The sequence below is a fragment of the Heterocephalus glaber genome, unplaced genomic scaffold (assembly GCF_053883595.1).
Source record: "Heterocephalus glaber isolate CG9 unplaced genomic scaffold, H.glaber_assembly_v1.0 deba00000594, whole genome shotgun sequence".
NCBI lineage: Eukaryota > Metazoa > Chordata > Mammalia > Rodentia > Bathyergidae > Heterocephalus > Heterocephalus glaber.
Window position 1 is genome coordinate 15,388,275 of NW_028258151.1, and position 15,261 is coordinate 15,403,535.

Sequence of the window (15,261 nt, forward strand, 5' to 3'; positions counted from 1 at the left end):
TAGGTTGGCCACCACTGGTTCAGAAATTCCAGCCCTGGGAATTCTGAGATTCCTGCGTTTATCAGCTTTGGTCTTAGCCAAAGCCTTCTTCTGAACCTCAGTTGCTCTAAGCCTTAAAGAGGCAGTGACTCCTGTGTAGGATGTTTTAGGAATAAATTGAGGTTTGTGCCCCATGTTAGGTCTCCTGTTGCTGGTTTCAGTGGCACACGCCTGTAATCCCAGCAGTCTTGGAGATTGAGGCAGGAGGATTTTAAGTTGGAGCCCTGTCTAGGCAACTTAGTGACCTAGCAAGACCTTGTCTCAATAAGTAAATAAGGGATAGAGATGCAGCTTATTGTGTGGGCCCTGGGTTTAAATCCCAGTTTAAAAAAAAAAAAAAGTGTGAGGGCCCAGGGTTTAGCTCAGTGGTTTCGCTGCCTGGTGCGCAAGCGCAAGGACCCGAGTTCGATCTCCGGTACCAAAAAAAAAAAAGTGTGAAAAGTGTGTAGAGCTGTTGCCCAGGGAGCTTGGGTCCTGAGCACCTGATATGTGTCAGGCAGGAGCCAGACACTAGGTGGCCTCTAACCCTCCGGGTTTGTCTGGAAGGCAGGTACGCTTGTTCCCATTACTCAGCGTGGACGTGAGCTGAGTCAGAAGAGCAGTCGAAGGCTGGACAGCTAATCGGGGTTGGGCCTGTGTTCCAGCTGCGTGCAGGGCTGACCACTGCCAGACCCGGAGTCCCCGCCTGCTCGCTTCCCGCCGCGGCAGGCTCCTGGCCGGCCCCGCCCCCTGTGTGGCCCCGCCCCCGCCTGGCCCCACCCCAGGCGGAGCCGGCGCCCGGAGTGGTAGCTGGAGAGCAGGCAGCGGGACCGGCGCGGGAGGCAGTTGCGGCCAGGCAGGAGCCCCGGAGGTATTGGTGGGAGCTGGGAACGGGAGGCACCGGGGTCGGTCAGACAAGGTACCAGGTGGCCTGGCTGTGGGCTGTGGGTGGGGGCACGGACTTCTTGGCGCCTTTGCCTGCACACTTCAGTCTCCCTCTGGCTCCAGCTCAACTCGGAGTCAGCGTGTCCAGTCCCCTGCCTCAGGCCAACGGCTACCGCTCCCTCTGCGTGAGGGCCTTGCCCGGCCCTTGAGCCGGTGAGTGGACTCAGTGACTCCCAGTTGCTCTCTTGAGCTCGGGCTATTGCCCCTGCAGCCCAGTGCATGGGCTCCCTCTATTCTGGGGTTCCTCTTCCCTGGCGGCCTCCTCCCCAGCCTTTGCACACTGTCTCCCAGTCTCAGGCCTGGACAGGGAGGAAACATCTGTCGCGCCCCCTGGCAGCAGGAATGGGGTCATGACCTCCAGATGTGCTGGGAAGAGTCCAGGGCCTCCTCTTGGGGCAGCCAGGCCTTCCGGATCTGTGGGGGCGGGGCTGCCCCTTCCCCCTCAGTGACATAGGCTGCAAAGAATGTCCCGGCCTCAATGGACCCTGTGTGAAGTTGTGGAATGGGGGGCAGAGCCTAGGAACACCCCCTTAAGGCAGGGCCAGGGCCCAAAGCAGCCCAAGGTCTGGGCAGCACACATTCGAAGGGCTCACTCACGCATATACAGAGTTTAGCCCATGTGGATTGGGATCCCATACAGACTCCCTCTTGCCCTCTCTCACCACACCCCACCTGGGACCCAAGTCTGCATGAGCATGCCTAGAACATGGAACAGGGAGCCTGTGTCTGCCGTGCACATAGATGGCTAGCTTCAGTCTCCCAGTAGCCCTGGGAGGGGACTGGAATAATTAGCCCCTTTTTAGAGATAAGAAAACAGAGGCTCAAGGTCAACATCTGAGCTTGTCCAAGGAGAAACCAACATAGGAGGCCTGTGAGCTTTGGAGACATGTCCTTGTTTGGCTCCAGAGGCGCAGCGGAGGTCTGTGTAGAGCCCCTCCTCCTACACTATGTGCCAAGACCCACCAGTAGCTGCCTGCACCCCCGGTAAGGGTTCCCAGGCCCCTGCCCTAGCTGCCACCTCTGTTGAGGGTCACCTGGGGGTGATTCTTCCTCATGTTCTCACACCACCTTTTACACCTAGCCCTGGTCTTACCACATTTCCATGCTCAGCAGGTCCCTGGGGCCTTGAGTGTCTGAGTCTTACATCCTGTGAGATCGTGAACCTCAGCCCATCCTCCACCACCCCCACACCTCTGCACACAGGGTAGCTAGGGACAGGAGTGAGCAGGTGCAGTTCTGTTAGGCCCTGGAGATTGTTGGACCTAGGTTCAAATCCTACCTCTAACATGGAATTGCTTCAGTGAAAAGCATCACCTTTTAAGACCTCGGTTTGATCTTCTGTCACAAGGAGTTCAGATGTCCTTGTCCACGTCAGTGAGACTAAGTAGATAGAGGTTCCCATGGGTCCCTGTTCCAGCAAAGGGACCCAGTCAGCATAACTCCCTGTCTTCTCCAGGCCTGGGCACAGCAACCTGCAAGTGGGTGGGCCCAGGTCTGTCCTTCAGGCCAGTGTGACTTGGGTCCCATTACTGAATTGGTATGACCCCAGCATCTTCCTCAGGATGTGGGGGATAGGCAGGGGGGTGGGCCAAGTTGGGGCCATTTCCTGTGTTGAAGGATGTCTTCTTGTCATTCCTACTACTCTGCAGCCACTCCTGGGAGCCCCTGTGTCCTCGGAGTATTGGGGCTGTAGGAGCCAGGGCGTTGGAAGCAGGTCTCTGGGTGCTCAGCTCCTCTGGGACCCAGGAGGAAGTGGGAGGTACAGGGAGGAAGGTCTCTGGGGACAGGACATCCTCCCTTTGTCAATTGAGCAGGACCCAGACAACACTGGCCCCAGAGGTTTCCCATCCCAATTGAAAAGAATTGTCTCCCTGATTGGGCCAGGCCTTGGTGGGGACCCTCACTCTGGGCCCAAGACCACAGCCAAGGTCTCTGGATGGGAACTGGGAGACTAGCAGCCCCAGGGGTCCCCAGGCTCTAGGACCCTCAGGGCCAGAGTCCCACATCCAGGCCCTGACCCTGTTGAAACCGAGCCGGGGAGGGTGCTGGAAACCTCAGCCCTAGGCAGACAAGGAAGTGGCCAGGAAAGCGGAAGCAGCTTTGATGGTCTCAGAGGGGGCCGGAAGCCAACCGGGGTGGTGGAGGGCCAGGCTGGGGGCCTGGGTTCCTGTTTTCTCCTCAGGCCCCTCTGAGCAGCCCCCTTCTCCTTCAGGGCAGGAACCACTGCCACAACCTCAGCCTGCCGGCTGGTCACCAAACACCCATATCTGCTAATGCGGCCCAGCCCCCAGAGAGCCAGCCCCACAGAGCATGCCCATGTGGACTGGTGGTGTGGGGAGCCCACGGCAGGGCACGGCCCCTGCACCCACTGATGACCTCTTTGCCCGAAAGCTGCGCCAGCCAGCCCGGCCCCCACTGACACCACACACCTTTGAGCCAAGGCCAGCCTGGAGCCCACTCCTACGCAGTGGCAGCGATGCAGGCGAGGCCCGGCCACCCACCCCAGCCAGTCCCCGAGCCCGGGCACACAGCCATGAGGATGCCAGCCGTCCTGCTGCAGTCCCCACCCGGCTTTTCACTGACCCACTGGCTTTGCTGGGGCTACCTGCAGAGGAGCCAGAGCCTACCTACCCACCAGTGCTGGAGCCTCGGTGGTTTGCTCACTATGACGTGCAGAGCCTGCTCTTTGATTGGGCTCCACAACCACAGGGGACCCGGGGCCACATGGAGGCCAGCTCTGCAACTCCAGCCTCAGCTGAGGACCAGTCTGCCATCTCAGATCTGCTGCTTGGGGCACCTGGCTTTGTGAGTGAGCTTGGGGGTGAGGGTGAACTAGGTCTGGGTGGACCAATGTCCCCACCTGTGCCCCCTGCACTTCCCAACGCGGCTGTGTCCATCCTGGAAGAGCCACAGAACCGGACCACAGCCTACAGCCTGGAGCATGCAGACCTGGGTGCTGGCTACTACCGCAAGTACTTCTATGGCAAAGGTGAGGGGCAGGCAGGTCCAAGGATAGACAGGAAGAGGTCTTGGGCAGAGTTCTCTGTCACCTGTGGGGCACACAGCAGAATACATGAGCTGTTCTTTTCCTGTAAGGTCCCTTGGCTATAGGAAGGAGCTGAACCAGAGTTCTGCTGGTTCTAACACTCACTGCCCCTGGCCATTCCCCCAGGCCAGGGCTGGGCATCCTGCCTCCTGGCTTATCCTCCTAGACAGAAGATTTCCTGTCTAGAGGTGAAAACTCAAGCCTGAAAGCCCTGTACTCAGAAATCTTGTTCTTACCATCCCAGTGAAAAGAGGGCCTGGGGCCTTGGAATGGAAACTATGAGTGTCCCAGGCAGGGTTGGGCAGCATCAAACTTGACAGCAACCACACATTGGCTGCCTGGGCCCTGGGCAAGGTGCAATGTGGGTGGGGCTGCAGAGGGGCAGGACTTATCCAATGTCTACACTTGGTGAGCTGGGGCTGAGGGAGGGACTTAGTGGCGGGTTCCTGTGAGTGAGATCCACCTCCCGCCCCACAGAACATCAGAACTTCTTTGGGGTAGATGAGGAGCTGGGCCCAGTGGCAGTGAGCCTGCGCCGGGAGGAGAAGGAGGGCAGCGGAGGGAGCACCTTGCACAGCTATCGTGTCATTGTGCGGACCACACAGGTGGGCCCGGGTCACGGGGTAAGGGCATGGGTTCCCTCCTCAGAAAGCTATGGATCCTAAGTGCCACTCCACCTCTTCCTCAGCTCCGGACCCTCCGAGGCACCATCTCAGAGGATGCGCTGCCACCAGGGCCCCCACGTGGCCTGTCTCCAAGGAAGCTTCTGGAACACGTGGCGCCAAGGCTGAGCCCATCATGCCTGCGTCTGGGCTCAGCGTCCCCCAAGGTGCCACGCACACTGCTTACGCTGGATGAACAAGTGGTGAGTGGCCAGGAGGGAAGGGAGGTGTGAACTCAGCCTGGCAGCATCTGGGCCCCCAGCTCTGACCTGACATTGGCTTGGGCAGTGGTCCCAGAAAGCAGGTTACCTCAGCATTTCAGGCCAGGCACCAGAAGCAAGGTCTGGATACTGCAACGTCTGAGGGCTTGCTAGAAATGCATGTTTTGAGGCTCTAGCCTGCTGACCGAATCAGAGCTGCATCTTAAAGACTCCAAGGTGGTGGGCCGGGGATTTAGCTCAGTGGTTCTGGCACCTGCTGCGCAAGTGCAAGGTCCAGAGTTCAATCTCTGGTACCAAAAAAAAAACAACAAAAAAACTCCAAGGTGGTGTGATATAGCTCACAACCTTGAAGCCCTGGTCCTGACCCCATCTCTCCTGCAGTTCCCTTGTTCCTGGCCAGTTTGTTTCACAGGCCCAACTTGGTCTCCCTTCAATGTGGGGTGCTCACTCCTTCCCAAAGTTGCCTACCACCCCGGCTCTTTTCTGTAGCATTTGATCCATCAGTCACTCAACAAACATGTCTCATGTCCTCTTGGTGTTGGGCCCCAGACTGGATTCTGGGGACAAGTCCAGACCAAATGCTTTCCTGGAGTGCCTCACAGCTGGATGCGGGTCAGGAACCCATAGAGAAATGCAGAAATAGGAGCAGGATATCAGAGAAAGGGGATGTGGAGGGCTCTGTGGGGCCCAGAGGTGGTGCTGACAGCCCTTCCTGGGGGAAGGTTTCACCCCACAGAGGAAATGCAAGAGCATAAGCCAGGGCGAAAGCATGTTTTCTGGGCAGACAGGGTTGAGCAAGGCTTTCTGGCTGAAGAAGCAGCTGGTGTGATGGTCTAGAGACTGGATGCATGTCACATGTGCTTCAGTGTGGGTGGAGGGGGACAGGGAGAGGCCTGCTTTGGTCCCATGGGCACTGGGGAGCCAAAGAAAGATTCCAAGCACATCTGACTCCAGGATGAGGACAAGTCTGGAGGGGCAGCAACTGGACGGAAGGCTGTTGCTGTTGACCTAGCTAGACATGGTGGTGACAAACAGGTGACAGTCCAGGGGTAGAGTGAGTATCCCCTGTGAATGACTGAAACATGGGGAGGGCTGAGATTCCCTAGCTTCTTGGCCCAGGGAAATGGTGTTTTTACGGAGCCAGGGACTTTGGAGGAGGGATAGGGACAGGGAAAGCCCAGCAAGGAGGCGAGGTGCCCCCGTGCCAGAAGGGCCTCTGGGCAGCTGGGGAAATGGGCCCGGAGTTTGGGAGAAGGCTCTGGCCACAGGCAGAGATGGAGTGTTGTACTCTAGAAGTGGCTGCTGCAGTCACCGAGGGGACAAGCTTAGGTGGAGAAGAGGTCCCCAGGGCCAACTATGGCCAAGAGGCTACCAAGATGAGGAGCATCCATGGGCTGTAGTGTGTGGGAGGTTTATTTGTTATTATCTTTTGCAGTACAGAGAATTGAACCCTGGGCCTTTGTACCGAGTTATATCCCTGGTTGGTTTTTTTGGTACCGGTCATTGAACTAGGGTCCTTGTGCTTGGGTGGCAGGTGGCAGCACCACTGAGCTAAATCCCCAGCCCCTTGGTTTTTTTTTTTTTTAAGACAGTCTTGCTACGTTACCAGGCAGGACTCCAACTTTTGATCTTCTTGCCTCAGTTTACCAGACTGCTGGAATTGCAAGCATGCACCACCACCCAGCATAAGTTATTTTGTGGGGCAGGGAATGGAACCCAGGGTCTCATGCTTGCTAGGCAAGCACTCTACCACTGAGCTTATGAACATGGCGGGTGAGAGGTGACGGAGAATTGCTTTAATGGGATCAGAGCGCCTTGAACCATGCAGGGTCATGTGCATATAGAAAGGAGCTAGGAGCAGAGTGTGCAGAAATGGGCGCAGGGGGAGGGGCAGAAATGGGGTGGGAGGAGACACCTTGGATTCGAATGGGGGTCAACAGTGTGCCTTGAGTTGAGGAGGATGCCGATATGGACATGTATTGAGACCAAGTGCAGCATGTGTAGGGTCCTTTCTATGACTCACCTCATCTGTTGTCACTGAAGAACCAACCTCCTCTCGTCCCGCCCCACTTCTGACCTCCCCTGCACTTCTGAGCACTAGGAGCAGGGCAGCCTGTACCCATGTGATTGTCGAGGATGCTGAAGTGGCTCAGAGAGGGCCAGGGCTCAGGGCAACACACTGAGGCAGCTACCTGCAGGCCAGTGTTCTGACCATTTATTTCCCCATGACGCAGTGGAAGCAGTGCTGGGAGAGACTGAGGCCTAAGATTTCTGCCGATCTTTCTCCAGCTGAGCTTCCAGCGCAAAGTGGGCATCCTGTACTGTCGCACCGGCCAGGGCTCGGAGGAGGAGATGTACAACAACCAGGAGGCAGGAATGGCCTTCACACAGTTCCTCACCTTGCTGGGTGACGTGGTTCGGCTCAAAGGCTTTGACAGCTACCGGGCCCAGCTGGACACCAAAAGTGAGGCACAAGGCTCTGGAGGGGCAGGGACAGTTCCACACGAGGGGCAAACTAACCACCTTTTCACTCTTTTGTCCATATTGGCCAAAGGTTGGGGCTGCGGGCTGGAGAGTTTTTTGGGTAGGTTGAGGATGAATCTGGCTACAAAGCCAGGTGATGGGCTGGGAGGAGGCTGGGACTGTTGCCCAAGAACCTGATGTCCTACTACCTGATCTGCGACCAAGTAGTTGAGGGACACAACCCCCTCCATCTGACACATTCCAGAAGCCTGGCCTCTGCGGGGAGCAACCCTGGCTCCCTGGGTGTTAGGCCCCAGAGTACCTGCATGCCTTCCACTCTGCCAATATGCCCCATGTACTCATGCTAACATCCGTCCTCTCTTAGGACATCCACCTCCTGCCTCCTTCTGAGACTGTTTTTCACTGTGTCTTCACTCTGTGTCCCTTCACCCTGGTGTAAGGCTACAGCTTATGGGGAACAGGGAACCAGCCAAGGCTGAGGCCCTTGGACTTGGTGGCCTGGGCATTGGGGTTGTCCACCTACTGGCTGGGCATGGAGTCTCCTAAGTGTGAACAGGGACACCAGGTTCAAGTCATTCAGATTCTCTTAGCTGTCTCTCTGTGTCCCCAACTCCCTGGCCACAGCGGATTCCACAGGCACACACTCCCTCTACACCATGTACCAGGACCACGAGATCATGTTCCACGTCTCCACGATGCTGCCTTACACCCCTAATAACCAGCAGCAGGTGTGAGGGGTCTAGGATGGGTCTGGGAAATGGCCAGGGGTTCCTGGGGAACCATCGAGGGAGCTTCGAGGGTGGCAATCTTTGAACCTTGGCCTGAGGTCTGCTGGCCCCAACAACCTGGTGGCAGCTTCCCAAAGACAAACATCTCAGGCCTTTTCCAGGGGCAGGTGGGGAAGCCACTGGTGTCAAGGTTTTTCCTTGCCCAAATGAGGAGGGTTTCAGGGGGTCATGCAACCCCTGTAACACCCCTCATCATCTAATCCCCAGCTCCTGAGGAAGCGCCACATCGGCAATGACATTGTGACCATCGTGTTCCAGGAGCCTGGCAGCAAGCCCTTCTGCCCCACCACCATCCGCTCGCACTTCCAGCATGTATTCATAGTGGTGCGGGCGCATGCGCCCTGCACCCCACACGCCTCATACAGGTGGGAGCCAGGGTAGCCCTAGGTCTCCCATGGGCACTGAGTCCTGGACCTGCCCTGCCCTCCTTCATGGAGCCTTCCTCCATGCAGGGTGGCTGTGAGCCGCACCCAGGACACTCCGGCTTTCGGGCCAGCTCTGCCCCCTGGCGGAGGCCCCTTCTCAGCCAATGCCGACTTTCGGGCTTTCCTGCTGGCCAAGGCGCTCAATGGTGAGCAGGCAGCGGGGCACGCGCGCCAGTTCCACGCCATGGCCACGCGCACGCGCCAGCAGTACCTACAGGACCTGGCCACCAACGAGGTGACCACCACGTCGCTGGACTCGGCCTCACGCTTTGGGCTGCCTTCCCTGGGGGGCAGGCGCCGGGCGACCCCTCGGAGCCCGGGCTGTGAGCTGCAGGCGGCGGGTGCGCTAACCTGGGGTGTGCGCGCGGCGCCAGGGGCGCGGGTCGCAGTGGGAGCCGAAGTGGGAAGCCCGGATAGTGCCGAGCTGCCCTGTCTGCTGGGCATCTCCGCGGAGGCGCTGGTGCTGGTGGCGCCGCGCGATGGCCGCGTCGTCTTCAACTGCGCCTGTCGCGACGTGCTGGCTTGGACCTTCTCGGAGCAGCAGCTCGACCTGTACCACAGTCGCGGGGAGGCGATCACACTGCGGTTCGATGGGGCCCCTGGCCAAGCGGTGGGCGAGGTGGTCACACGCCTGCAGGTGAGCCCGGGAGGAGTTAGGAGTCCGCGGTCCCTTCCCACACCAGGGGCGGAACCCGCGCTGGAGCTGCCACCTCTGCAAAAGCAAGCTGAGTGGGAGGGCGCCGAGCCAGCCTTGGGGGCCTGACAAAGCTGGTGTAGGGCCTCTGGCAGGCGACCGCTGGTCCTGAATGGGTGGGTCGGTAGTAGTCTCCTCGCAGGGTGTAGAAAATACTGTGTGGGCCGGAGAGGGGCCCCAAAGGTGGCACGGGGTGGTCCTACCCAGAGAAGCCCCACCCATGTCCCGCCCTTGCCTCGCCCTTAGTTGGTGAGCCGGGGCTGCGAGACCCGCGAGCTGGCGCCACCCCGCGATGGCCAGGGCCGCCTGGGCTTCGAGGTGGACACCGAGGGTTTCATCACGCACGTGGAGCGCTTCACTTTCGCTGAGAAGGCCGGGCTGCGGCCCGGGGCACGCCTGCTGCGCGTGTGCGGCCGGACACTGCCCAGCCTCGGCCCCGAGGCCACTGCCCAGCTGCTGCGCTCGGCACCCAAGGTCTGCGTCACCGTCCTGCCCCCTGAAGAGAGCGGTCGGCCCCGCAGGTCAGGGCGCCCGGACACGGGGAAATGGGAGGGCCCAGCGGCTGATCTGTGACTCCCAGGTTTCCTTCAGTATGCTCCCAAGATTCGTGTGTAGTTGCCTTTTTCTCTTTTCAGAATTCCATGTCTTGACCTCTCTGAACTGCACGTTACCCATAGAGTGGAACCAGTTAAGAAACTAACACCCCCCCCCTTTTTTGAGACAGGGTCTCACTATATAGTTCAGGCTGACTTTGAACTTTCTCTGGAGCCCAGGCTGGCCTCGAACTCACAGAGATCCTCCTGCCTCAGACTCAGGAGTACTGAGTGCTGGGATTACAGGCGTGTGCCACCATTCCCAGCTAACCCTCACTCTTAAAAAGTATTAACACACATCCCACTATTGATTACTTACTGTACTAAGCCAGATACAGGCAAACTTTGTAAAGGGCCAGACAGTGGATATTTTAGGCTATCTCAACTCTGCTGCAGCTACTCAATTCTTGCTGTAAGTGAACTGAGCGTGGTTGAATTCTATTAAAACTTTATGGCCAGTGGAATGTTTGGATTTAATACAGATGTTCCTCAGCTAGGTGTGGTAGTGCAGACCTGTAATCCTAGTATTCTGGGAGGCTGAGCCAAGAGAACCACAAGTTGGAACCCATCCTGGGTAATAATTTATTGACTTAGTGAGACCATGTCCCAAAATAAAATTTAGAGGGACTGGAGATGTAGCTCAGTATGAAGTTCCTAGGTTCAACATATGTATATATAGGGCCAGGGATTTAGCTCAGTGGTTCCGGCACCTGCCTTGCAAGTGCAAGGTCCCGAGTTCGATCCCTGGTACAAAAAAAAAAAACAACCCACACATACACAAACATATGTGTGTGTGTGTGTGTGTGTGTGTGTGTGTGTGTGTATGTTACTAATGATAAGTCCATGCTAAGGTCGAAAAATTTCAAGTCAATTCATGCTGTCTGGATGGACTTTAATTTTCTCTTGTCATCCAATATTCTGTTGAATATTTCTTTTAACTATTTAAACATCTAAAAACCATTATTGGCTCACAAGAGTTACAAAAACAGGCACACATGCTTAAAACAAAGAAAGAAAAGACACAGGCTGGATTTTGTTGCAGGGAGGAGATTCTGGATGCCATATGATTTATTTCCATGTGTTGTTCAAGCTGTCCCAGCCTGGGATCAGGCCACTTTTCGAGTCATTTGTCCAGAATAGACAGGACTGGGACTTGAACCCAGGTCTGAAAAAAATGTCCACTAGCCAGGCCCACATTTTTCACTGTGTCAGGGAGTCTGGGGAGCTTGCATCCTGGCAGTGCTCCTCTGGCAGCAGCTGGGGGTGGGACTGGTGATGCAGGACACTGGGGCTTTGGGGAGCCCAGTCTGACACTGCCCCTCCCTTCCACCCAGGAGCTTTTCGGAGCTCTACACGCTGTCTCTGCAGGAGCCCAGCCGGCGGGTGGCCCCAGAGCCAGCGCAGGATGAGACCCTGGAGGTGGTCCTACAGCCCATTGCAAAGCAGCTCCTGCGCCTGTGCCTACAAGATGGTGGTGGCCCTCCAGGGCCCGGGGATCTGGCCGAGGAGAGGACTGAGTTCCTGCACAGCCAGAATTCACCATCACCTAGAAGGTGCACCCTCCTGGTCTTCCGTCCCCAGCCAGTTCAGTGGGGCTTGGATGGGCAGAGTCTTGGGAAAGCAGCTTCCAGTTCTGAGCCAGCCCTGCTCTCCCCAGCTCCTTGTCAGATGAGGCGCCGGTCCTACCCAATACCACTCCAGACCTCCTCCTGGTCACCACGGCCAAACCAGCAGTACCTGGTGCTGGCAGGGAGACACCTCCTTCCCAGGTGAGCAGAAACAAGGCTCTGGAGTTCAAAAGGACAGAGATGACAGTGGGTGTCTTTGCACTGACATTTCATTTCTCCCCCCCAGGAACAGCCAGGCAGCCCCAGTGGCCATGAAGACAGGGACAACCTGGCCCCAGAACTGAAGGCCTCCTTCCTGCCACGAACCTTGTCTCTGCGGAACTCCATCAGCAAGAGTGAGTGTGGAGCCAGAGGTGCTAGAAGGCGGCTCTGGGGCTCCTCACACTGAGCCTGCCTTCTGCTGCTCACAGTCATGTCGGAAGCTGGCAGCGAGACGCTGGAGGATGAGTGGCAGTCCATCTCGGAGATCGCTTCCACCTGTAACACCATTCTGGAGTCACTGTCCCGGGAGGGTGAGGCCACTAGGGCTCTGGAGGGAGGAGCTAGAGCTAAGATGGGATTCCTGCTCCCTCTCAGACCTGCCCTCATTGCCCCTTTATCCCATAGGCCAGTCCATCCCAGAGAGTGGAGACCCCAAGGGAACTCCAAAGTCTGATGCTGAGTAAGGCTCCCTGCCCCATGTAGCCCCTCTCCACGCCTGTGTACCCAACCTTGGTTCCCACCCACTGAAGTTGAGCATCACCCAGGCCCTGTATCCACAGACACTTGTCTCAGACAAGAAGGACTGGGGGCTTCATTTAGGGGTCTCTGGGGGCCAGCCCATGGTGCTGCCCCGCCCTGGTCCCACTGAGTTCTGACCCCATGCTCTCAGGCCAGAACCTAGGAGCCTATCAGAGAAGGTCTCTCACCTGGAGGCCATGCTTAGGAAGCTGCAGGAGGACCTGAAGAAGGTAAGGAGGTGGTCTGGGGCCTGTGGGGAGTCCCGGGGCTGCTCCAGGAAAGGGGTAGCTGGTGACTGCTGTCCTCCTCCCCAGGAGAAAGCAGACAGGGCAGCCCTGGAGGAGGAGGTACGGAGCCTTCGGCACAACAACCAGCGGCTGCTGGCAGAGTCTGAGAGCGCAGCCACCCGCCTGCTTCTGGCCTCTAAGCAGCTGGGCTCACCCACCACTGACCTGGCATGAGACCACCTGGTCCTGCCTCAGCCTATGGACCTGCTCGGAACTGCCTTAGGGTGCCTGGGTCTCACCGGCCCTGGGCCCTCCTCAGGATCTCTCCTTGCACTGAGGCACATCTTAGCACTGTACCCACTCCCCAACCCATTTGGTGGCAAAGATGCCCCCACTTTTCCTTGTTTGTAAATATTCTGTGGAGAAGTTTTTTTTGTTATTTTTTGAGACATGAACTTGTGATCCTCCTGTCTCAGCTGAATTCCTGAGTGTTGGAATTACAGGTGTGTGCCACCACACCCAGCTCAGAAGCCACTCTATTTCTTCTATATACGTGTTCAAGACATGCTGGGATGGGGGTGTTTTCAGAGGTCACACAAAGCTCCTTGGCTTCTCTCCCACCAACATTTCTTTAGTTCTGTTGGGAAGCAGGTGGCCACACTCCACACCTGATCTGCTCAGGTCTCAGGCCTGAAACCACATCTTAAGAGGCTAAGATCAGAGGTGGAGAAATCAGGTAGCTCTTCAGGCCAGGGGAAGGACAGAGTTTAGGGGTCTGGGGAAGCCTGTGTCTCAGGCAGGCCCTACTCTCCTTTCTCTAGTCACTGAGCCTCCAAGCCTGTCACTCTTTTGGCCACTTGGCCACGTCTTGCAAGGGTGCAACTCCAGGGGTGGCAGTTTCTTGGATCTATGTCTGGAGGACATTGCCCTCAACCCACTTCTGTGCTCACCAGCACATGACCCCTCTGTTCTGCACCAAGCCGGACATTCCTCAGTGGCATCAACAGGTTCCAACTTGTATTTTTTTTTTTTTTTGGTACTGGGGATTGAACTCGGGACCTTGCGCTTGCAAGGCAGGTGCCAGAACCACTGAGCTAAATCCTCGGCCCAACAGGTTCCAACTTGGACTGTACTGAAACCTTTTTTTCTGACCTGAGGCCTAGACAGGGTAGTGACTTATCCAGCATCACATGTCTGTCCAGCCCTTCCCCAGTCTGGTTGACGCTTACTCTGCTGAGACCTAGGTCCTAAGTCTGTTAATATAGACTCTGGCAGGATGAGCTGGGCTGTGAGTGACAAGAGGGATGAGGAAGGCTTCATGGAGGGTCACATGAGGGCTGAGTTTTGAAGGTTGAAGAGGAAGAAGCTTACCAGGCAGAGATGCCAAAGGTATCCAGTAGGACCCGGATGAGCTTACTAAAGTGGAGTTGAGCACATACAGGAATCCAGGGTCAGGGAGGCTAAAGCTGGGCCCTGTCCTAGGGATCCTGGGTCAGCAATTCCCAGCACTGTGGCCATTTTTCCTGGTTGTGGACTAGAGTGAGCAGCCTTCATGGACACTATGGAGGGAGGCCCCTGGTCATTCTGGGGGTGTGTCTGCAGAAAATTGGGACCTGGTCATGTGGTTGACAGATGTTTAAATAGAGTGACCCATGAGAGTTGGATGTCAGAGTCCTCTGACTGCAGTGGGGCCAAGGAGAAAGGAAGCTGCAGCAGCAGCCCTGGAATTAGGTAGTGGTGACTTAAACGAGATGATCATAGTGGTGACAATCTGGAGAAGTGAGATCTGTCAAGACCTCATAAGGACTGGATGTGAGTTGCTGGAGAAGTGGCAGCCACAGTAGTGTCTGGGTTTCTCTCTGGAGTCCCTAGAGGCTGGCAGGGTGGTGGCTGAGACAGGGAGGAAGGGGAGGGGGCAGATTGGGAATGGTTGAGGTCACTTGGAACAGGGTTAGAGAGGCTCCAAGGACGTCAGAGTGGCAATTCCCAGTGGGCTGCATGAAGGGGAAAGAGACTTGGGCTGAAAACAAAGACTGATGAGCTATGAACATGGTGAGGTCACTCAGGGAGTGTGGGAAGAACCATGAGAGGGTTTCTGCAGGTCACTGGGACAGCCAAGAAGAGCGAGGCACAGCCTAGAGTGGAGCATCAGGGCCCACTCGCTTCCCTGGACCTCAGCTGAGTGCCTGCGGGTGGCTTCGCGGGTTCAGAAGCCTCTGCATCCAGCCCAGTCCTGCCTCCGCGGGCGCTCCGCGACAGGTTCAGCCGCCAGCGCCAGCTCAGGTTCCGCCTCCCGTGGGGGCGTTCACTTTAGCCAGCTCCCTGAATGGCCCAGCTTTCCTTCAGGCACCGCCTCGGCCCGCCTCCTTACCCTGAGACGCGATTTTTTTTTTCTTTTGGTGGTACTGAGGACCTAACCAAGGATCTTCGCAATGAACTACATCCCCAGTCTCACCTCCCCGCTCCCTTTTTGAGACAGTCTCAAGTGCTAAATTGCTCAAGCTGGGCTGGAATTTGCAATCCTGCTTCAACCTCCCAGATTGCTGAGGTTAAAGGCGTGAACCACCTTGCCCGGCTCTTTAGCTCAAGTTCGACTCCTCAGACCTCTTCCGATTCACCAACTTTCCTCTTCCCGCTAGTATCTTCTCTCGCAGGCACTGTCCATCGGCATCTGTACATGAAGATTGTTTCCAGGGCACTCGCTAACTTTTGCAGAGCGTCCCACTAATGTTGATTAGTGTGTTCCTGGCCTCACGTTGCTGCAACAGTGCAAAGTCCCAAACAGACACCGTAGGTCTCAGCCTAGGAGT

General features: G+C 56.9%; 1 protein-coding gene across 3 annotated transcripts; it reads left to right on the forward strand.

The window, feature by feature from the left end:
- The first annotated feature begins 785 nt into the window (after nucleotides 1–785).
- Sipa1 (signal-induced proliferation-associated 1) lies at nucleotides 786–12,973 on the forward strand. Of its 3 annotated transcripts, XM_021264591.2 has the most exons (17): nucleotides 826–889; nucleotides 1,027–1,116; nucleotides 3,176–3,952; nucleotides 4,487–4,614; nucleotides 4,698–4,874; nucleotides 7,182–7,356; nucleotides 8,001–8,104; nucleotides 8,372–8,529; nucleotides 8,617–9,226; nucleotides 9,530–9,804; nucleotides 11,211–11,429; nucleotides 11,534–11,645; nucleotides 11,731–11,839; nucleotides 11,915–12,016; nucleotides 12,111–12,165; nucleotides 12,376–12,454; nucleotides 12,539–12,973. In XM_021264591.2, the coding sequence occupies exons 3-17, from the start codon at nucleotides 3,274–3,276 to the stop codon at nucleotides 12,683–12,685; spliced, it is 3,129 nt and encodes a 1,042-aa protein (XP_021120250.2). In that variant the 5' UTR covers nucleotides 826–889; nucleotides 1,027–1,116; nucleotides 3,176–3,273; the 3' UTR covers nucleotides 12,686–12,973. The 3 variants fall into 3 exon arrangements, with proteins under 3 accessions (XP_004852443.2, XP_012930408.2, XP_021120250.2); XM_013074954.3 differs by lacking the exon at nucleotides 1,027–1,116 and having other exon boundaries at nucleotides 787–889; XM_004852386.4 differs by lacking the exons at nucleotides 1,027–1,116; nucleotides 12,111–12,165 and having other exon boundaries at nucleotides 786–889.
- The last annotated feature ends 2,288 nt before the right edge of the window (nucleotides 12,974–15,261 follow it).

Excerpts from the sequence above, each read along its gene's own strand:
- Sipa1 (XM_013074954.3), top strand. The coding sequence starts at position 3,274 with ATGCCCATGTGGACTGGTGGTGTGGGGAGCCCACGGCAGGGCACGGCC. Across the intron at positions 4,615-4,697 it reads TCATTGTGCGGACCACACAG|CTCCGGACCCTCCGAGGCAC; the intron begins GTGGGCCCGGGT and ends CCTCTTCCTCAG. Across the intron at positions 12,455-12,538 it reads TGCAGGAGGACCTGAAGAAG|GAGAAAGCAGACAGGGCAGC; the intron begins GTAAGGAGGTGG and ends CCTCCTCCCCAG.